This window comes from Zonotrichia leucophrys, chromosome Z (genome assembly GCF_028769735.1).
Source record: "Zonotrichia leucophrys gambelii isolate GWCS_2022_RI chromosome Z, RI_Zleu_2.0, whole genome shotgun sequence".
NCBI classification, from domain to species: domain Eukaryota; kingdom Metazoa; phylum Chordata; class Aves; order Passeriformes; family Passerellidae; genus Zonotrichia; species Zonotrichia leucophrys.
The window spans coordinates 38,494,098-38,517,688 of NC_088200.1; the positions used below are offsets into that span (position 1 = coordinate 38,494,098).

Below are 23,591 nucleotides of genomic sequence, written 5' to 3' on the forward strand. Positions count from 1 at the left end.
TTAGCTTTTCTAGCTTCCAAGATATGCAGAGAAATTTCCTTTTCTTAATCTTCATTAGCCTCAGTGGTTTATAGCGCGTGTCCTGCTTTAGCCAGATGAATATTAATGAATTTGTGTGCAGATTTTTTTTTTCCCCTTCTTCTTTCTTCCTAACTCATCAGATCTCGAGCCTCCTTCATAGTGAATATCTGAATGCTAGAAGCATGATGTAAATTGTCTTTTGATTATTAAGGCCTAGTTTCAGGCTGTCTCACAGGATTCTGCTTTTGTGTTTGCCTGTGGATTTGCACATCGGAGGATGCATAGGAAACAGATTTCAAAATCCCTCTGTTTTTTTAAACATGCCGGGTTATTTTGTGCTGTGCATCAGGTTTTGTTCACAAAACGTTTTTGAAGAGACGTGCACAATTGAGAAAAATTATGTCTGGGCTGTAATCACTTTTTTATATTGATTGTTATGCTCACATGATCATAAATATTAGCCATGTTTGGTGCTGTGGAGAAATGAAGGTAATTGCCTTAGGATTAGAGCTCTTTCAACTACGAGAAAGGATTGATTAGCATTTGCATGTACTCAAGGCAATATTGAGAAGCAAAAGCGACAAATATCAACATTAGTTATGTTCTGAGAAAGCATTAATCAGAGAGCCGTAGTTTTAAGGTTTTTTTTCTTTTATTTTACTTGTTATTTTTAATTTCAGTTGTCTTATGACCTAGTATTTTTATTTCTTTTGTTTGCTTTCTCAAATCACAAAAAGTTAAGCTACTTGCTTTATGACATGGATCTGATAATGTGTGTGAACAGGTTCCCTCTATTCCTAGTTTGGTCTTTTGTAGCAATTTTTTTTTCCCTCTCTGTAGAGCTGCTGGGTCTGGTTAAAAGCATACATCCAGGTAATTGAAACAGTTGAAATTAGTGTTAATTGTCTGTGACTGTGTGTATGGTTTAGTTTGTGGGATGGGTTTTATGTATCCCATGTTATGAGTCCTGTTTACAGCAAACTACTATACTGGCAGTGCTTCTTCCTACGTCATGGTTCCTATTCCTGAAGAAAATTATACATTTTGAGATGATTTTAACACTTAGGTGATTTAAAAGTTGCTTTGAAGGTTTAGAAGAGGAGTTGTTACTACATAAAGTATCTCTCTTTTGTGCATATGCACAAAGAACTGCGTGTGAACTGGCTTTGGGAGCTGAGCACAATTTAGACTGTCCTGTTTGAAAACAAGGGGTATCAAAGTCTGTTTTGCATGGAACTGTGTAACCCAGAAGTGACACTGGTGTGAGAAAATGAATATTTTCTGTACATTTACTGAGACAATACCCCAGGTCAGTATGTGTGAAATGTGATTTGGTGCAGAATTCAAGGTTCAGATAAAAGAACATGTTTAGATGATAGGATCCTTAGGAAAAGTTAATGTTTGGTGTCTCTTTGATTGCTAATAGGTCAGTTTCTTGTATTCTTGTTTGTTAATAAATAGAACATTTAGAGTCAAATTATCTGCATTCTGTGGAATTGCAGAGGGTTTTTATTGTTGTTTTTAAATATAGTTTGTTATTTACCTTTGCAATATCTCTTTTGTTTAAAAATCATACTTTTTGAATCCATGGTTGTCAGGCAATTGAAGACGGCAATTTGGAGGAAATGGAAGAGGAAGTCCGGCTTAAGAAGCGAAAGAGACGAAGAAACGTGGATAAGGACTCTGGGAAGGAGGATGGAGAGAAAGCAAAGAAAAGAAGAGGCAGACCTCCTGCAGAGAAGTTGTCGCCCAATCCGCCCAAACTGACAAAACAAATGAATGCCATCATTGATACTGTGATAAACTACAAGGACAGGTGAGCTTGGAGACAGTCTGTCTCTATTGCATGTGCTCTCTCCCTCCCTGCTGACACCATTCTCTGCCTTTTATAACGACTTGGTATTTTTCAGTCTTTAGAAAGACATGTTGACACTGTTTTCTGAAGAGTAATTCATCTTAGGGCCTGATCCTGAAAGTCTCAAGCTTTGTAGAGTTTTTTTTAGACCCGTAGAAGGTTGTTGAAACACAATTTTAAAAAGTAAGAAAAAAGTAAGTGTAGAGCTTCTGCTTAGGAATGAAATAATTCTGCTTAAGGTGTGTACTTAAGAACATTCAGCTTGAGCAGGGTTTTCCTTCAATTTAGTGAGCATGTGTTGAAATAAATCTTTTCAAAGACATGGCTACAGATTTATTAATTCAAGTTTACATGGATCTTACAATGAAAGACTGAAACACTGCCCAAAATGTGTAGGGCTCATATCACGAGCATTAGAGCTGCCAAAAGAAAAAATACAGAAATACTGAAACATCAGAGGTGAGAGCCTGTTTGTCAAGAAATCCCCATTTTCAGCATAAAAATATGGAAAATAGTTGGACTTCCTTCAGGGAAAAATACTCTTTCTAAACTGAAATGTCATGTGAAGACTTCTGTTTTGCAGATTTTCAAACTGCAAATCACCTATGCTTCATGAGCAAGAAATTAAGAATTATTTCATAATGTCTTTGAATCAGACTTGATTGCAAAAGTTGTATTTAAACTCAGTTTGCATCTGCCAAAAATCAGTAAAGCCTTCTTGTGTGCTTATGCCTTCTTTGCTGTGCATTGAATTCCGTAGCACCTCTTATAAACTAAGTTAATACTAAATGCATTGAGAGAAAATCAAGAAGTATTTGCATTAGGTGACCTGCATCTAGATGTAGCAATGTATTTTTTGCCTGTAAACAACTTTCAGTTGCTTACTTTAAACGGCAACTTCACTCTGCCCTTTTTTGCTGCTACAGTTCTAGGTCTGCATCTGTTCTAGCTCAAGGGTAGTTTGGGTGGTACTTGGTGAAGCACACACTGCTGTGATCTCTGAGTTTTTTTGGACATAACTGTTAAAAATGAACCATTCTGTGATCTGTGGGCTCTTAAAAGAGTACATCAAAAAGTATCTTATTGTATTGCAACAGCATTCATATCAACAAACATGATGAGCAAGAAGCTGACTACAACCTCAGTGTATTTGGTTTGCTGTGACTCTCAGTTAACAGAATAGCTGAGAAGGGAGAAGTGTTTAAGTTTAGGTATTTCAATTAGGACTGGAAGGAGGCATCTCTGAATTTTGGATCCTTGGCCTTGAACCTTCTTTTGAAGCACCAAGCACTTCTGATCAGGATATCTACTTCTCACTTTTGAAAGAGCAAATAAAGTTGCTTCCACTAGCCTTCAGTAGGGAATAGCTACTGATAGTAACTGATGGCTTCTGGGGAGGTTAAAGATTTTTACCTGATGTTTGTGCCCCCAGGAAGTTCCTATCTGATTTAAGTCAAAAAAAAGTTAACAGCTGAGCTATTGTATAGTGACAAGGCATATACTGTTTCCTCTCCCTGGAGCCCTCATTTATCCAAGACAAAATTACTTCCAATTGAAAAAGTGTATGGACCTCTATTCTGTTAGGAATTAAAAATACGTCTTAAACTGAGCTCTTCAGTGCTGTAAGTTATAAGGAGGAGTTCCAAGTTTCTGCATTCTAATTTTCTTGTGAGAGAACATCAAACCACCTAATACTATGAAAAAATAGTATTACAAATTTAGGCATCAGGGAACTTTAAATATCTTAAAATATTTGGCGTTAACTTGCTCTAGAGTTCAATTAATATTTTCAGGATTTGCAGCTGTAGAATTAAGTGTGTTTTAGACATTGGAACCCTTCAATTTTGTTGGGGGTTCAGTGTTTGTTCAGCTCTGGGCTTTTGTGAGTGTGAAGGCAATTGGGGCAAGTATAGAGGGACAGGTTAATTGGAAGAAAAGTAGGCCATGAGTTTCATCTGGGGAAAAAAATTGGGTTTCATGTATTTAGTATTTGAATGTTTGAAATCATCTTTGTCTTTAGCTTAAATCAGTGCTAAAAGATGTTCATCTTTTCTTTACAATAAGTCCAGAGGGCTCATCTGAGCTATGGAGAACTGATTGTGTCCCAAAAGGTGATCAGGTGATACATACAAAATCTTACTGACTTAGGGCTGAGTTACTTTGTAAAAGCCAATTCTACAATCTTTAGTAAGTTTGTGCAGATTAAAGTCCAGCACAAAAAAAAAGTGAAAAGAATACATTACTAAGCTATTAAGTCTCTCCATGCTTTATCTCATGTTTTCCCTTGCTTTTGAGAAGAGTTGCTTTTAAATACAGAATTTCTGTTCTTATTAAAGCCTTAAAAAAAAAAAAAAAGGTAAAATCCATGGTGCTAACAAAAATCTGAAATTCTAGTTGGCTGCTTTTCTGTGGTGACACTGTCTAATATTGATGCAGGGAAGGATTCTTCAAGTGCTTTCATAACTGTCTAGAACTTGACTTCAGTCGTAAATGACTGGGGAAAAGTACCACCCTTTCCTCCCTTACTTAAAAAGCATCCAAAAAAATTGTCTCTGTCAAGGAAAGCTAAAGATTTCAGTAATACAAACAAAGAGCTTTAGTAAATAGTAAATGCATGGTCAAACTTAAATATGAAGATCAAAACTAGTTTAAACAGACATATTAGCAATATTTTAGGTAAATTTTTAGTGTGAATAAATGCAGCATATGATTCTCAAAAAAAGGAATGCAGAGGTCATTATCTTAGAAGCTGTAAACTTCAGATAAAGAACTCCATGCAAGAAAGTGGAAGTCAATATTGAAGTCAATTTGCTCTTCCTTCATGTCCTCAATACAATTTTGACCATTTAATTTCTATTTTTCTCTTTCATGCAGTACAGTTTAGCAATCCTCCAATATCCCATTGTGAATCACAATGTGATGTTGATTTTAATGAAACATTCCATTGGCAATAAGTTTAATAGTTCTTTGAGAGCAATTTACAAGTAAAAGCTGGTTTTCTTTGGGTATTTCTAGAGAGCTAGAGACACACTGAAGGAGAAGAAACTGCGGTGAGATTTGATTTGACTGACGGCCAGCATTCATTTCCTGAAATTATGCTGTCTAGGATGTGTCCCATATAATAAGGAAAATAGTTTAAAAAGGAGAAGAAGGACGAAGATGGAGGACACTGAGTATGTTGAGCTTGCACTGCTTCAGTGCCTTTGGTGTGAGAGTTGTTGAGGTCTTTGACAAGTTGGCAGTACTTGATTTATGCAGTCTCTTTTGCATTGGATTTCAATATGGAGTGATGTGCTTCAAGATTTTCTTCATGTTGACAGGCTTTTCTTTATTTTATCTTCATATTTATCTTTGTTAAACTGGAAACAGATAGCTGATACCTCAGTCTGAAGAACTGTGGGGTACATGCTCCAAATCATTAAATAGAAATTACTATTGAAGTCACTGCCACCTTTTTGAACTGCACCTGTGATCTCATTACTCAGCTTTCAGTCTCAAACCATAAAACATGTAGTGGTACTGCAAATTCAGATCCTTTTTTATTCTTCTACACTGCTTTGCCATAATAGTCAAAGCTGAATTAATGTAGGTTTCATCTATACTCATTTAAAATAGAGAATAGATCTGTAATGAAGCAAAAGTAGGAAAGAAAAGATGGTCAGAATCCTCTGACTTCTAGTTATCTGATCTAGTGAAAGATGTCTCTGCTCACCCACAGCAGAGAAGTTCAACTAGTTTATCTTCAAAGGTCTTTTCTGTCCCAGATTATGATTCTACAATTTTGCTAAAGCATTTTTAGGAACATTACAAGCTAGTATGAAAGAAAGATATACATGAGTAAGCTCATTAATCTCAGTGAAAATAAGTAAAAATACCTAGCTGAAGGCACTGTTAAAAAAGGCACTGATAAACTGGAAAGGAGGTCTTGGAGAATTGGTGTTGGCCTAGATCACAATATATTTATGATATGTATTAAAAATGAGGAATGTCCTGACCAGAAGTAAAACATCATAGCGGTGTGTTAATCACAGCAGACTGGACACAGTTATGTCTGGAGTAAAAGAAATGGCATAAAGTGCACTATCTCAGAGTGCATGATATGATACTCAAATAAGTACTAAAAAACAAGAAATTCAGAAACATTTGTTCTGATTCAAGCAGCAGTTCAGGTGGAACTGACAGGAGAAGAATTACCTGAGAAATTATTAGTCAAAGCCAACTATGATCCATCAATATTGTCCAGACATAAGAAAACAGGAGCCTTATTGTGGCACTATTGCATATGTGGACATGGAAATACTCATTATGGGTGTATGTCATTATATGTGATACTGTTAAAGCTTGTATATGGTATCTGCATGCTTTTCCATTCAAGAAAGATTCGTTTACACCAAGAAAAGTTAATTATCTCAGTTTAAGTAGCATGGAAGAACTTAAAAAGAGGATGCAGCTTGGTTTGTTTATCCAGTCTTGAGAGGAGAAGATGGTTGCTCTCACTTTCCCACACTTGGGAAAGAAGGAAAGCATAAATATAGAAAGTGTAGAATTATGTAAAAGTACAAGATGATGGTCACAAGGTTATATGACTGGAAGCATTTATTAATTCATACAAGTTGTTAATTAAGAGTTCTGTAATCTTCCCATATGGAATGGTGGGATAGAAATAACTAGATAGATTTGGCCTTTGTTCCTTGATTTTAAAAAGTCCTGTATGATTATGTACAGTAACAGGACCCTAGATTCAGGGACTTGGAAGCATATTTCCAGTTACACATTGATCCTGATTTTCCCAAGTACAGCTTCACCTTGCAGACTCCATTTGCAAAACATATTAATCTGAGATTTTGTTGCAATTACTTCTTAAACTAAGATTTAAATGCCGTTACACCCTTGTACCTTATTCTAACCTTGCAGTGTAAAACATCTGTTTAGAAGAGAGCAAGTTGCACTGCAGTCCAACATTATTGCATTTTTTTCAAGTTCCCATGCTTTTAATTTGTCTTTCTTACCCTCCAAAATTGGGAATGTCCATAGAAATTAAAATAATGGAAACATATGTTATGTTTTCACACCACAAAGTCAAAGAATCAGTTTGGGTGGGACTACAGCAGGTTATCTGGTCCAGCCTCCCTGCTCAGACAGGGTCATCCCAAGGCACAGGACACAGGGTTGCTCCAGACATTTCTTGAATGTCTCCACCGAGAGAAACTCCACAGTCTCTGGGCTGTCTGTTTCAGTGCATGGTCACCCACACAGTAAAGCAGTTCTTCCTCATATTAAGGTGAAACTTTTCTGTGCATTGGTATCTACATGCTCCCTCTCATCCTATTACCTGGCACCACCAAATCAGTTTGGCATACAAAAAATAGTTTGTATGTCTACATAAAATGCTGTAACCTGTTGAAAGAAGGGAGGGTTTTACTGCTGATAGTTTTTCTTTCATAATAAGAAAATTTTATGCTTCATTTGAGCCCCAGCTGCTGATCTGCATCATACACATGCAGACTTAGTCTCCTAAACTATATTTTTTCTCTTGTGGTAGTTTTCCTCTTTATGGTTTATTTCAGAGGAAGACAAGCTGTAAGTGTAGCTTTCTTTTCATGATTAAATAAATAAAAGTAAAGTAGAGAAAATAAATTACACTTCATCCTGGCAGGATTTAGGGAAATGCTTGTCCCTCTGTAATTGGCACTAGTGAGGCCACTCCTAAAATCCTGTATTTTGGGCCCCTCACTTTTAGAGGAAGACTGAAGTGACGGAGTGTGTCCAGAGAAGGGCAACAAAGCTGGTGAAGGGTCTGGAGCACAAGTCCTGTGAGGAGCAGCTGAGGAAGTTTTAGCCTGGAGAAAAGGAGGCCTAGGGAACATGTCACTGCTTTCTTTCTATGGCTGCTGCCTGAGACAGGTTCAGCCTCTTCTACATGGTGGCAAGTAACAGAACAAGAGGAAATGGCCTCAAATTGCCCTAGGGGAGATGTCAACTGGATATTGGGAGAAACTTCATTGAAACAGTGCTCAGTCATTTTACCCAGCTGCCCAGGGAAGTGGTAGAATCACTATCCTCAAGGTGTTGAGAAGGTGTGAGGATGTGGCACTTAGTGTTAGACTGGGTGCTGGCTTAATGGTTGGACGGGATGATATTCCATGTCTTCTCCAGCATAAGTAATTCTATGATTCTGTCATTAATATCTTGCAGTCGTTCACCTTCCTTACAAACCCACTGTTTTCTTCTGCCTTGCATCAGAATTTAATGTTTCCTGGGTACCAATTTGATACTACCACTGGTTTGCATTAACTTTGCATAAATATCAACGGCTGAATTCAAGGGTCCCAGGATGCTGATTGCTCTGTTCCTTACAGTGATTTCATTTGTCCCCTGCCTGCCATCTGATCTATTCATAGATTAAAAGTAAGGACTTGCGTGGTGTAGCAATTAACTTCACAAAATCTTCTCCTGGTATCACATAGCTGTTGACCACATTCAAATAAGGATAGAAAAAAATTGAAGGGTGGAATTTTTGGTTCTGTTTGTGAGCACTCTGACTTGGGCAAGCATGCAAGACTTTTCATTCTTGAAACTGAAGAAATTGAATTGAAATTGAATTTCATTATCTGTTAAAAGTTTGAAATTTACCAGAAATACGGGAACATATTGCAGTTTCAGCTTTATAGTTATCTCTCCTTTTAATGCCAAAGGAGAAAGAGTGTTAGTAGTAGTATACTTCTAACAGGCCTGTGGCAGCTTGTTTCTGGCCAAATACTGCCAGGGAAAACAAATACAAAAGAGCTTCATACAAATGGGTTCCTGCATTTCATTTCACCAAAGACGATACTGACTAAAGGGGTGGAATTATATGCTTGTATGCATCTTGTAAGCCATTTGACAGAAATGAGAGACAATTAAAAATATTGCACACAAATATTTTTCTAGGCAAAAAACATTTTTTAAATAAGCAGTATTTCTTAATGCTGTTTTAACTTGTGCAGTATGCAAGTGTTTTTAATGTGAGCACACATGGGACTAGCATGTTGAGCTGATGCAGTAGCAGTGAACTGTCACAGTTCTTTCACAGTCAGATCTTTTAATTTATTCTGGTCCTTCTTTTCTGCACGTAGCCTGCTAGTTGCTAGGCAACCATAAGTGATTTTTTTTTTACTGCACAAGATTTTTATGTGGTAGTTGTTGTGGTTATTATTTTCTAATTACATAAGTGAGCAAAAGGATTAAAATCAGAGTTGCATTAATAATTACTGATTTTCACCTACTGTATCCACAACACAGCGATTTGAGATTGTTAGAAAAGATCCCATTAGTTTATAGTATGGATGCACATATACAACGGGAGTGCACGATAATACTTCTTTGTGAGAGTAGGTTCTATAAAAATGATAGAACAAAATAAGCTGTTATTGATCTGAGTAGACAAAAATCAGGCTGTAGTCTTCTGTCATGCCCTTAATGCTTTTTCTTTCATGACCATTAGTGATTTTCAGTAATTAATTATGTCAAGAAAAATCTTGCGGGTTTTCTATGGCATTCTTAGTTTAATAGAATGTGTGAACAAATCATAGTTGGCTGGGTTTGCACTTGGAAAATGGAATATTGCTGCTTAATAATTAATGAGTTGTATTTTTAATATAAAATACCATATGAGGGTGGGTGTGTAAGAGAATGTGGATGTAAAAAGAGAAAAGAATACAGCCATGAAATTAAAAGCTATAATAATCAGAAACTACTCAGTTTCAAATAGGCTAAACATGTTTCAAAATTTAACCAGAATTCATTTATTAGTGGCTGTTTCATTTTTACTGAAGTAATTCTGTTTAGTATTAGACTCTGAAGCACAGTTGAAGAAACCCAGCATCAGTGGTTCAGTAATTTTACTCAAATTGGAATTTCTGTTAAGGCTGCTGAAATAAAACACAGCAGTGATAGTCCTTCTACATAGCTAATCCACACTCAGTGTACCCCAGTGCAGACAGGTAAATTACAGTGTGCTGTGTAATGGTGCAAGAGGATATTGCTTTGTTTTATTTTGCTTTCCTCACAATCAGTGCCTTGCATGTATACGGTGGGCACTGATCACTTAGGAATAGCTGAATTCTCCCTAGGCTTCTGTATAATGCTCCTAAGGAATCTGAATGTTTTGCAGATATAGTACTTCTTTTAGAGTATTTTATGTTCATTTTATAAACAGGGACTAGAAACTTAAATTTTAAGATACTGTTTGGGCACCTGAGATCCAGTTTCTGGTTTTCATAGTGTTGTGTATGTTCAGAAGAAATTCCACTGATCTCACTTGCAGCTGTTACTGCGAAACACTTCCCTCTGTGAACCAAAAAAAAAACCAAAACCAAATAAAAATGCAGTCCTCAAATTTCAAATTAATAGAAACACACAGTAATTCAGTCAGTTGTGTAGAATGTATATGTAATGCATTGCTTTTACTTGTATTGCTTCCAGTTTCACTGTGAAGGCAGTCTGTGATGAAGACAGGTTCTGTCATGTAGCATGACACAGACACGGGTGAAGAACAAGGCTGGTGCCTTTAAATCCATTCTATAGACATTTGGACAGGGGAAGTAAAAAGTAATGAATATGTGAGTCCATACCAAAGGAGATGGCAGGTGCAGTGGCCAAAATTTCAGTTATTTGCTGGCAGGAGAAAAATAAGTAAGACTTGGTTGTGACAGTTACCTGGCCATTGTATGCTTTTGTCTATTTCATTAACAGGGTTTTTCCCAAATAAATTAGATCTGTTGGGTGAAGTTGCTAGTAGCTGCTGCTGAGCTGCCAGTGCTCTCTGTGGGTATCTGTCCCAATGGCTGTAAGTTGTACGAGGAATACCTAGACTTCACTGTCCTCTCCTGGAACAGGGATGCACCATATGCCCACTGCCTTGTCTCACCTGCAGCAGCCACACCCAGGAGCACACTCAGGTGTGTGCCAGAACCTTGCTGAGACCCAGCAGGCAGCTTGGCAGCTACTGCTGAGCAGGCAAGGGCTGCTGCTGCTGCCACTGCTGCTGGGAGTCTGACACAACTGTACAGGATGAGACAGAGGCTTTTGGTTTCTAGGTCTCTGTTGAACAAAAAAATAGTCTAGCTGCCTGTTGGTGTCAAAATTTTTGTAGAGTAGTGCTGATTAACAGTCTACAATTAGAGTATTTACATTACTGTCCTCTGTGATGGAAGGAGCAGCATTGTCTCAGGACCAAACTGAGAAGAATAAAAAATAGTGGATTAGGTGAGCACCAGAAAAGAAATGAGGAAAATCTGTTTATTCCTTTTCTAATTAATCTATCAGTTCTATAAGAAAAATAGTACCTTCTCAAATTCTGATGTTACTTCAGGCATTAAGAAATGCATTCTGTATAGTAAGCATTCATTAGTTCCATAAAGGGGAGAGCTGTTGCCTGCTTTATGCTTTTTATCTTCTTTACTTTCCATTGCAGAATCGCTTCAGTTAACCTTCAGTTCAGTTTTTTAGTTTAATGTCTGGTAAGATCCTACACCACTCTGAAGGGTGTTGCAAGAGAAAGCCCAGGGGAAAACCAGTAATTGGTAGCCTTCTTGCCCAGCTCCTGTGGAGTTTGATGTTCCTGAGATACTGTCTGAAAATTCAGCTGAGAAAACAGGGCCTTTCTGGAGTAGCTGGGAGAGAAGGAACCATGTGAATGTGAACTGGGAAATACTTGTGAATGCTGTGTGTAGCTCTTCACAGGACTGCTTTTTTTCTGCTGCTCTGTGAAAGTTATATGCACATGGGGGAAAAAAACCCAACGAAAAACATCACAAAACCAACTAAACCCATAAGTGTCATCAGCACATTTTCTTTCAAGGTGACTTGTAGCCATGTGTTTTTTGGAAAATGACAAATAAGAAAATTTTAGAAAAAGATCCTCAATACAAAAGTGTTATAATAGCTATTAAAAGAGGATGAACAGACACATCTGAGTTATAGGCAATGTTCCAATAGTATAAAAGTTTTGTAGAAAATCTGTTGCTGTATTTCAAATGAATGAAGAAGCACAACTGGCAGTAGCGATTTTCAATATAGTTGGAGTGATCTTCCCAGAAACCCAACAGTCATTAATAGAAGTTACTAGTTTTTTTGGTTGTGACATCGAGTTAGTGTAATAGCAATCAGCATATAGTATAATGGAAATCAGTATGGTTTGCTATAATGAAGAATTACAAGACTAACTATATAGTGATCAAGAAGAAGACAAACTTAAAAGAGTGACAGAAGGGAGAATTTCTAAAAATTACTGAACAAGGAAACAATAAGAGTGTACTCAGCAAAAGGCTGTGGAATTTAGATGCAAATCCTAATTCTTCTTTCATAAAGTCTCTTCTACATATTCATCTCTAGTGATGATAGATGTCAATGACATATTAATGGTATGTTAGGACAACAGTTTCAAATTCCAAATTGTAAGTTAATGATCTGTACCAAATTTAAAAATCAGAGTTCAGTTTCTAATTCTTTGAAAGAAAAACCATTATTTTATTCCATTATTTTAATTTTTTTCTCACTACCAGATAGTGTGTGTTTGTTTTGTGAGAAAGTTGTAATAATTCCTTTCTGTATGGCTTTTTTTTTCTCAACAGTTCAGGACGGCAGCTAAGTGAAGTTTTCATTCAGCTCCCGTCTAGGAAAGAACTACCAGAGTATTATGAATTGATTAGGAAACCAGTGGACTTCAAAAAGATAAAGGTAAGAAATGGTGGAATTTTGGAAGTGCAGGTTCCTCCATTTCTTTTTGTTTTACAGAAGTGTGACTATAACATTGTTTTTAAAATAACAGTATTAATATTTCATGCCACCTGTATTGGTGGGTTAGACTTTAAACATTGTCACGCAATTTTTTAGTAATGTTGTTTGGTGTATATTGCAGTGTATCACTGTAATTTCAAGGCCTAATCAAACTATAGTAATGTGACAGGGATGATATCTCAGTGCCTTTTTTGCAAAGACCTAATTGTGAATCTGTCAACAGATTTGGAAAAAAACACGCTGTTGACAAAGATTTCATAGTTCTACGGGAATATACCTCTACTTACGTTTAAAATCATAGAACCATAAAAATCCTGAATTAGAAGTGGTGGACACATATCATCACGTCCAACTCCTGGCCCTGCACAGGACACCCCAGGAATCACACCATATGCCTGAGACCATTGTCCAAACAGTTCTTGAACTCTGTCAGGCTTGGTGCTGTGGCCACTTCCCTGGGGAGCCTCCACCAGTGCCCAGCCACTGTCTGGGTGAAGAACCTTTTCCTGATATCCAGCCTAAACCTCCCCTGACACAACTTCAGGCCATTCCCTCAGGTCTTAACACTGGCCAACACAGAGAAGAGTTCAGTGCCTGCCCCTGCACTTCCCCTCATAAGGAAATTGTAGGCCACAATCAGGTCTCCCATAAGTCTCCTCCTCTCCAGGCCGAACAGACCAAGTGATCTCAGCTGGCACCTCACAGGGCTTCCCTTCTGGACCCTAAACTCATACCTTGGAAGAGCCAGGTCAGATCCAAACAGAGTTTGGTAGATGGGGTCTAGGCGACATGTTACAGCTTAGATGATGTCATAATTCTGTATCTTTCACTTGTGTTACAGTTACTGGGTTTCTTTCCTAGAAAGACAAAACTGGAATTCTTTTACCGAAAGAGCTCAATTTCTCTTGCTTTTAACCCTTACAGTTCACAAAGAAATTGCTCATTTTTTGCTCTTTTACATTGATGCATTTCTTGAATAATATGCTAACAACATGGTTGAAGACATTCTGTGTTTTAAGCAGATGCTTGTCTTGATGCTTAGGTAAAATTTTTTAAGAGAAAGCTTTCAGTGTGTTGAATCAAATATTAATTCATTTTCCTCTCTGCTGTTCTTCTTTCCTCACTGCCTATAAATACTTGTCTTCATTTCCTCAACAAATGCAACAGGAAAGAATTCGCAACCATAAATATCGGAGTCTTGGGGATTTGGAAAAAGATGTCATGTTGCTGTGTCACAATGCACAGACATTCAACTTGGAGGGATCTCAGGTCTGAATGAGTTAATTTCTGTTAAACATACGGGTTTTCCCTATCTAACATTTTTAGTGCTTGTTGATTACTATTTTTGTATATAAACTCTCTGTTTCAGTTCTTACTTTGAGTAGAGAAAAATGTCCACATTTTTAGAATCCAGCATTCACTGGACACTGCTGCAGTGTGTATTTTCAGAAAATTTGTTTTTAGCGTTAATTCTGAGATCAGTTTTTTTCTGATCTGTGTGTAATTTAAAGCTGCAGTAAGACTCCTTGAATCTGTGGTGAAAAGCAGTGTGTGGAGTGTTACATCAGTTTGGTTTTCCACAGTGGATCACAGAAGTAGCAGATGTAACAGTACAGCTCTAGGACAGGATGTTGAGGAAATACATCATAGAAGGCTTTTCAGTTCTGCTAATGGAAGATAAAAATTCAGGAATGTCCATCAGTAAAGATCTATGTAGCCTCTGAAGCATCTGTTTTTTTAAAATTTCTTTTATTATTGAAAGATGAGTCGCAGGTTTAGAAGGCAAACTCTTCTCTAACAGGTGTTTAGCACAGACGAATGGGCTCAAAATTCGGAGCAGTGTGCTGATGCAAAAGGAAGGACTATGAAATTTGGATGGCAGATATGAAATATAAGATAGATAAGAAAGTTGTCTCACAATACAGTGAAACACAGTCTTGGATGATTTTTTTTAAACATGAGATACAAAAGTGTGATGCGAACACAATATTCAATTGACCAGAGACCCTGAAGACAGCTTCCCTAACATGAAAGAGATAAAAAAAGATCTTACTTGAAGGCTAAATAAAAGTAAGCTGAATGATGATGCTGCCAGTAATGAATGTTTTCTTAAAATTTCTAAACATTAATGATAACATTTAGCTAAATTGGGGAGTTTACATTAGATTTTGAGAATTAAAAATTAGTATGGAATTTATTATGAAGAATTTTTGGAGTCAGTTCATCATTTAGTGATTTATTTTGATATCAAGAGACAGAAAAAATTATTTCTCTAATATGTACATGGGATTTTTTTACTGTCTTCAGTTACATGGAAGCAACTACAAATCAGCTGAAAATATTTTTTAAAGTAAATTAATTATGGTAGAATTCTTAGGACAAAATTTTGCTACATATTCAGATGTAGATTTTCAGTTTACTGCTTACTCATATAGCAGTAAAATGGCTGTAAGTATCTAATTATAACAAGAGAGGGGAAAAAAGTGAAGGAGAGTTACTAACAAAAAGTATAAATGAGACTTCAGAAAATGGTAAAGTTCAGTAGAGGAGATAAAAAGAGGTAAAAAAACCACAGTAGTGAAATGGGGAAAATAATGAAATTATTCACATCAGAATGACTCAACCTGCTTACAGAAAACTGGTGTCTTGTTAGGCAGAAATGGTAGAATTGAGAGGCATAATATTGAGTGGATAGAAGTGTTAGTAGATATTGCTACTCTGTTGGGTTTTTTCTTTTTTTTTTTTTTTTTATGTAAAGTTCTCAGAGCATTCATTTTGATTTACCCTGAGTTGCAGTACACTTCTGCAGTAATCCTCCAGTTTTCCAGGCTTCCATGATACCTTGTGTTCTTTGTCATAGTCCTGGTCTACATTTGCTCTGACATTACAATTCACTTCAGTAAATTAGATTATTTGCGTGTACACTCAAAACAAAAGGGCTAATTCAGGTAGTTGTTTAAGCACTCAGTGAACTTCAAGTGTTCTCTTATTGTGGTGCCTGCTGCTTTTCCTTGGCGTAAAGCAGTTTCATCTGAGATGGAACCATATTCAGGGTTTTCATGGATAGAATGACTTTGTGTTTAGACTTTTGTCCTCAATAAAACTTCAGTGTTTTAAAAAGCTTTTCAAGTTACTGTAGTCAAATCACACACAGATGCGTACAGGGTTAAAGATGTTTGTATGTCTCTTCAAACAGAAGATTTCTCATGAATGCTGTAATTTGTTGTGAAGTTCTTTTGTTGTTGCTTCTGCCTTTGTGAAGGAAGTTCTACTGTCATGGTTGCTTGATTTTTTGAAACCTGTTGGAGTTGGGTTTCTGTCAAAATAATAAAATTTCTATTTGCAGAGCTATTCGTGAAGCAGCCACAGTGGGGTTTTTGTATCAAAATATATAGGAATATTGCAAGTAATTCCAGATAAAGAAGGTTAAAATAATTTTTGAAACCTCTGTATTTCATTAGAAAACTGTTTGAAAGTCTAGGTCACATTGATGCCCTAAATATGTAGTGGCCAACATTAAAAAAATAGAATGTTGTACAGGTCTTTAATTCTTTTCCTCTTAAAAAAGTGTTTTTGTGAGAAAGAGAAGGTTAGTTGAGAGAGCCATTCCTAAGAACAATTAATATGCTAGGTTTATGTATATGAAAAGTAAATAGTTCTCAAGAGGAACTTGGTAGGTTCTATCAATAGCTGATTTGAAAAGAAGTAGGTATAAGAAAAAGTCAATTATTATTCGACTTTAAGGAAGGAAGTTCTGGAGTCTCATAGCTCACTAATGTTGTAAGGTAGGAAAGCATTATTTTTTATTGGTAATAGATAAATAAAAATTTTACCATGATTAAGAGCAGTCAAACATATCAAAACAAAAAGCACAGAGGAGCCCAGAGAATGGGGAGCAATCCACAGTGAAAGGCAGTTTTTCAAAAAAAACACTTAGTGGTCAAGTGAGAAACGTAGGAATTGGATATTTCATGCTAAGTATTCTGAATAAACTTTCTTCTAATTTAGCTTGTTGAACCCACAAAGTATTAGAGCACTTGTAGCACATTTAGGATACAGACTGCATAATGGCAGCCAAAATCCTTCCATTATTTTTGTCACAAATACCTCGTGTTGCTTTATACAAGGAAGTGTGTCATTGAGCCATAGGAGTAGAATGACAGACAGCCAAGGTAGATGATGATGATGATGATGATAAAATCAAATACAGTTTGTGACTCTGTACTCTTCTAGGAATGATTCTTAATTTTTTTAAGCTGAATTGTGCAGCGCTTGTCTTCTGACATTTTACCAAAAAACCACACAAGTCATTTGTTTAGATGATGACAAAGAGTCTGATACTCAGCAACAGAGCAAGATTTTTACTTTGTTAAATCTAAGAAATGTGTTACAAGCCAGAAGTAGTCACTCTTGAGAATCCCCTCCTGCTGGAGGTTAAAGAGAAAATCTAATGTACCCAAGATACTCTGGATACTAGAGAATGTTTGAGAGCGCATGTTCAGTTCAGAGAAAGCCTCATTTTTTTTTTCAGTCTTTTTAAATCTGAGAGGAAGAAAGGGATGAGCTGCTTGGGATAAATTACTTTCCTTGTAGCCTCTTTGAATTTCAGAAAAAAACTAAAGATAATTAAATGAGGGTTAGCCGTTTGTCATTATTAACTATATTGTCAGATGATAACTCATGTTTTAATTATGGTGCTTACTACTGAAGTCTGTTCCTTTGGCAGGTTTTCAAGGGTGTTATGATCTGATGAAAATGCACAATAGTTCCTATGGTAGTAGAAATAATAAGAAAAACATTAACTAGACGTTTTAGATGCAATACCTTGTAAGAGTTGTTTCTTTGCAGCTCACTACTGACAAATTTCTTAATTTAGAGCATGAGGAGTAAATGCTGGCATTTCTTATAAAATTCATGCAACAGACATTATTGCTTGGTATTTGAAAAGGCCATGTACTCTGTAGACTTGCACTGGAAATTTAGGTCTATGTTGTGAATTTCTGATTCTGCTTGACTTCATAGTTCTGACAGAGGTTTGTACCTGTACTGTAGATCTATGAGGATTCCATTGTTCTTCAGTCTGTGTTCAAAAGTGCACGACAGAAGATAGCCAAAGAAGAAGAAAGTGAGGATGAAAGCAATGATGATGAAGAAGAAGATGAGGAAGAAGAATCGGAATCAGAATGTGAGTCCCCAGCTAGATACTGACAAGGAAATATATCAGGGGATGGAAGAGCAGGTTTTGCTGCTTTTGCATGGAGACTGATTATAAGGTTCTATTTTCTATTGGTAGAAGAAGTTTCTTACTAAGGTTGCTTAGGTGCAACATTGTTTTGATCTCTCAACTTGGTGTTCTGGCTTACTTCTATTTAAATTACTCCTAAGCAAGAAACAATTTGTAGAGGTGCTTTGTGGGCAGCCATAATTGTTTATAAGCCCTTCAGGGCCTGTTCATGCTGTTTGTAAATGGAAGTGCCTGGAAAGGCTGGAGACGATCTTTATCAGCAAGCGGTCAACCTTCAGGCACGATGTGACATACAAAGTTCACCATATGGTTAAGAACCAGATGATGTTGAAAACACTCTTCAGTGTGACAAGGACTGAGTGAAACTCTGTTTCAGAACGCTCATTAAGTCACTGTGGGTTTGGAAACATGATGACTTGGAGAAGGATGGATTCCTTCATCGTACTTTGTGCCATCCAGTATATCTATCCAAATTCCAACTACCCCTTTTCTCTGGTTACAGAAGCTGTATTGCCTGAGTTACCCTTACAAGTGTGTCACACATGTGTGCTAAGCGTGCAGCTTCAGTAGATCGTTTGGAAGTGAGTGGATATTCTGGAATCAGAATAACATGTGCTTTAGAAACGTGTTAACTCAAAATTCACCAGTAACCTCCACATAGAATTTCTGTACTTTAAAATACAAAAAAAAAAAAAAGTCTGTTTACACAAAGGCTAAATATTTCTGTGGTTAGGAAGAAAATACTTTTAAATGTGTATCTTTTCAAAGGACCGTATACTACCTGTGTATACCATACATTCTGAGAATCAAATTAAAATGGATATGGTCATCTAAAAGTTAGTCTTTATAGTTTAATATATTAGTGTTATAACTATTAAAAACAAGAGAAATAAAAGCAAATATCTCTTGCTTTTTGTTCCACAGTCCATGTAAAGTCAGAGGGGAATGCCTTTTCAGGCTGCTGCTAGAGGTGAATTTCTGTGAACAAGAGACAGCATTTAAAGTTGATATGTGAATGTTACAATAATGTACGCTGTTGAACTTTTTGCAGCAAAGTCAGTGAAAGTCAAAATCAAGTTGAATAAGAAGGATGAAAAAAGTCGGGAGAAAGGAAAAGGCAAGAAGAGGCAAAGCAGAGCAAAAGCCAAGCCTGTCGTGAGTGATGATGATAGTGATGAGGATCAAGATGAAAATGTAAGTTTTGTTCAGTGAGACTGTGGAAGTGGTTGCAGTGATTGCGTCTCTGCCCTGTCCTACTTGCTGTCAGAATTCTCAACTATTCATGCTTAAGCACATATTTAACTTGTAGTGATCATCCTGAGAAAATTGGGTGGGGGTGTTAACTGTACCTGAGTGTGTTTATGAGATCTGATCCCAGTGCTGGAAGACAAGAAGTCTAAGAAGTTTGGATCTTATTTCTTCAAGCTGTTCCTACATTCATTGAACCTTTAAGTCTCATGGTCTGTTTGCTTTTGTCCACAGATGAAAAACTTACAGCTTGATTATTTTTTACCTTTGTTTTCGTGGGTGCTTCTATTATTGCAACAAATGAAAATAGATGTCTTGCCAATTGTTCTTAAATGTCTGGATAGAAAGAAAGAGCTGGTGTTTCTTGACTCTCTGTCTTTCCTCTCTAAAGAAGTCTACAGCAATTAGATGAAATTTCATGAAAGAGAAATACTAGATAACACAGTACCTTTCTTCAGGCTATCTTGATTTGTCACTTTAATTGTCGTATTTCTTCCTCATACTTCCTTTTATTTTTCCTTCTTTAACAAATTCCACAGAATAGCTGGAAAGAATTTCTGACTTGTCTTGTGTCTCTTACCTCTAGGACCAGTCGGAAGCAAGCGGAAGTGATGATGAGTGATCCATAGGGTTTATTTTCTTGGCAGAACTGACCCCTTCCCCTTCTCTTCTCTTTTCTCCTATTTTACACCCAGTGAATTCTTTTTGTCAAATAGACATCGGGTTGTTTCTGTATTCTCATTCTCTATAAATTAGCTTTAGGATAGTGCCAGACAAACATATGATATCATGGTGTAAAAAAAGGCAAAAAAATGTAACATATTGTGACCAAATGGGCCTCAAAAAAACAACAAAGAAACCTTTTGAGGGAAAATGTGGGTTGATAGTATATTTCTATGGGCTGGTTTTGACTTGGTAATGGTTTGATTGTGCCTGGTTTTATAATTTGATAAGGTTTTTTTCAGTGGCATCAGAAAGGCAACAAAAAAAAAGTCTTTTGTAGCATTGATAACCAGGAGAAGTCATTCAAAGCCACTGGTTATTTTCTTTTTCATCAGGCCGTTTTCAAATTTTTTATTTGTCCTGTATTGGTTTTTTACACTGTGGTACATATATGCTACTTTGTTTAATAGCTTATAAATGTTCAGTAGTTAGCTTTCATACACCTTACCCCATATACATTTTTCCACTTTATGCTTGATGATCTTCAGAAAAAGCCTTTTTGAATTGTATCAAATTTATGTCTACTGTAAACTTTGCTTAACTTGTTTTTTTTTTTCTCTATTAAAGAAGTTGGTTTAAAAATGCTATTGAATATTGCAATCTATATAGTGTAACGTATGGCTTCTTTCATCAGACTGATCTTCTATGTTACCAATGTGGATTATCACCTTTTCCCTAAAGTGTACTTAATCTTTGCTTTCTTTGCACAATGTCTTTGGTTGCAAGTCATAAGCCTGAGGCAAATAAAATTCCAGTAATTTTGAAGAATGTGGTGTTGGTGTTTTCCTAATAAAGAGATGCGTCCTTTTGTTCCAAGTTCCATAAAAATATTTTTGGAATAGCAATGAGAGAGCAGGAGTATCTCCTGCAGAGAAGTCCACTTTGGTCCTTCCTCAGTGTAAAATTCAAATATCATAAAAGTATCTTCTGAGATGGAGGGAAGTTATGTGATACATGTTAAAGAATAATTAATAAAATTGAAGTAGAAGACTGGTACCTTGAAATAAAAGCATAATTCATTACTTATTTACAATTAAAGTGATAAAGCAATAATTTTTTTTTTCCTTTCTGGAAATATATATCCATATGCCTTAGTGGGCATGAATACATTTAGTCATGCAGGCAGTCAGATCACCCAGAAGTCAGTTTATTGAAAGTCTTATCTTGAGGTATCACAGCAGTGATGCAACATGATGCAGTAATCTAAACGTTTGAACTATGTATTTGCAGTTAACATTGCTACTCTGCAAAATCAAAACTTAGATTTGAGCATATCTTGTAAAAAATGTACAAGCATAGAAGCCTCTTCGTAAGCAGAACATTTCTTTGTTATATGAACTTCTGAGAGTGTGTCCCCAATAAAGCTCTTCATGCTGCCTTGCAGTATGTTAACTGTTTCAGATTTCTGTAGCTCGCTTGAAGAGTGATCAGTAAGTTGGACTGGTGCCCATTTGATTATATTAGCCCTGCACTGAGAGAAGTCAGCTTTGCTTAGCTTCAACAATTTCAAACATTTTATTCCTAGTGTGAATTGAAGACTCAGTATTTCACAGAGAGGTTTCATTGATCGCAGAGGCTCACATTGATGCTACCAAGTGTCTGAAGCAGCATTGCAAAGAACAAAGTCCTGGTGGACACCAAGTGAGCCAACAGTGTGTGAGCCAACAATAAACATGGGCCAACAGTGCATTATTTTTGCAAAGAAGGTATCCAGGACTGTATTAGGGGGAGTGTTGCCAGCAGGTCCAGAGAGGAGATCCTTACCTTCACCTCAGCACTGTTGAGATGTATCTGGAGTGCTTTGTCCAGTAGAGGACTGCATCTGAAGAGAAAACATGGACATACTGGAGACTCGAGTCCAAGAAAGGGATACTGACATAGTTCAAGGACTGGAGCACATAACATACACAGGGAGTCTGAGAAAGCTGGCACTATTCAGCACGAAGAAGAGTGTGCTCAAAGGCATCTTGTTGATGTGAATTAGTTTTGGGAAAGGGAAGGTGCATGGAAGGCAAAACCAGGATCTTTTCAGGGCAGGACCAAGAGGCAGTGGGCACACACTGAAATCACGGGCAGTGCCTCTGAATATTGTGGACCTTCTACTTTGAAGGTGACTGAGCCCTGGAACAAATTCCCTATAGAGCTTTAGTCTTCCTTGGACATACTTAAAAGCCACCTCTAAGTGGCCCCCTTGAGCAGAGGGATTGGACCAGATGACCTCCAGAGGTGCCTGCCTATAGTCCTGTGATTCTGTGATGCAGGATAATTTAGTTTTCAGTGACAGTTTCATAAGATCATACATTCCATAGAGAGATGTTATTTTTTCCCTGCAAAATGAACCAAATCTAGTAACCTGTTACGCATGACAAAAATCATATAGTGGCAGTAGGCTCCAGTCACTGCTGGCCTAGACTGGATTTAAAAACTGACAGCTTGGATATAAAAGGCACAGTATCACATTACCCATCCCCAGAGTCACTGATGACTTTGCAGTGACCCAGTTTCATTTATTTTTCAAGAACTCATTATTTGCAGATGAGTGTTTAGCTGGATAAAGAAAATTAACTAAGATGCAACACTTCTGCTGAAATTGAAAGTAGCTTTGGGTTTGGTCAATAACTAAATCATATTTTGATACCAGTTTGCATGAAGAAATACAGTTGAATTCTTACTGCAGTTTCTTTTACCAGCTTTAAGTAATTCCAAAATATTTTGAATTTCCTCTCTGAGTTTCAGAAAACCCCCAGAAGACCTGCAAATATTTTTTGCAATTAAAATAAAGTAAATTTAGGATGTAACACATGCTTATGCCTCCACTGCTGTTGGTCCTGTTATTTTGCTTAGGATTTTAATTCATTTCTACCAGAGTAGAATTTTAATTGCTATCTGGCTGTTTCTCTGTATGAATTTAATGTATTTTTCAAGATGAGTTGTTTTCCTGGCAATCTTAGTACATTACTTTACAAAGAAAAGAAAAAAAAGGTACTGGGAAAATTGTTGTCATGTGTAACTTTCCTAATTGTTTACCAAAAAAAAGGAGAAAATCTTTACTTAAGTTACAAATCTGTGTTTAAGGTGGAAATATTTTCTCCTTTACAGAATTCCCTCTCTGTGTGACAGGCAAAACACTTGAAATGCCTTTTGGACTGTACCCATAAATGTGCAGTGCTACAGTGCATACTGAGGAAATCTAGCTCATTTCCTGCTGCAGTTTCAGAAATAGTGTAATAAAATTGGAAATGGTGTAGCTTGGGCTCTGATGAAGACAAGAAAAGTGAAGTAAATAAAACATGTTTTCTTGATGCATCGGTTTCTCCTGGGAAATAGGCAGCAGTTTAAGTGGGCCAGATGAAAAAAATTTAACATCTTTTATACATTTCAGATGCTATTAATAAAATTTATTTTCCCCTCACATCTTCTGAAATAAACAAAGAAAATACAGATTCTTCTCATCATTGATATAAATGGCTTCCTCCTTAAATATGTCTGGTCCTCAGTGCAAAGTATTTCTCACTCCCTCAGCTCATGAATGAAGCTGACGACCCAATGATTGTGAAGGCATGAAGACACAGCAAATGCTGCCACAGCCTCTCTGCACACTGAGACAGAGGCAGAGCTGATGCAGTGGTAAGTCTCAGAGTTGTGTGCAGTTACTGAGCTGTTGATACATGCTCAGTCCTGCCAACTAGCTGAGCAAGAATAGCTCTGTTATTAATGCCC

At 36.8% G+C, this 23,591-nt stretch overlaps 1 protein-coding gene across 2 annotated transcripts in view; it reads left to right on the forward strand.

The window, feature by feature from the left end:
• The window catches only part of SMARCA2 (SWI/SNF related, matrix associated, actin dependent regulator of chromatin, subfamily a, member 2), a 115,168-nt gene extending 94,535 nt beyond the window's left edge, over positions 1–20,633 (forward strand). For both annotated transcript variants that reach the window (XM_064735304.1, XM_064735303.1), the window contains 6 exons: positions 1,620–1,837; positions 12,490–12,595; positions 13,823–13,924; positions 17,708–17,840; positions 18,952–19,094; positions 19,735–20,633. In XM_064735304.1, coding sequence (XP_064591374.1) covers positions 1,620–1,837; positions 12,490–12,595; positions 13,823–13,924; positions 17,708–17,840; positions 18,952–19,094; positions 19,735–19,770 — 738 coding nt within the window. In that variant the 3' untranslated portion in view covers positions 19,771–20,633. The remainder of the gene's footprint in view (positions 1–1,619; positions 1,838–12,489; positions 12,596–13,822; positions 13,925–17,707; positions 17,841–18,951; positions 19,095–19,734) is intronic.
• The last annotated feature ends 2,958 nt before the right edge of the window (positions 20,634–23,591 follow it).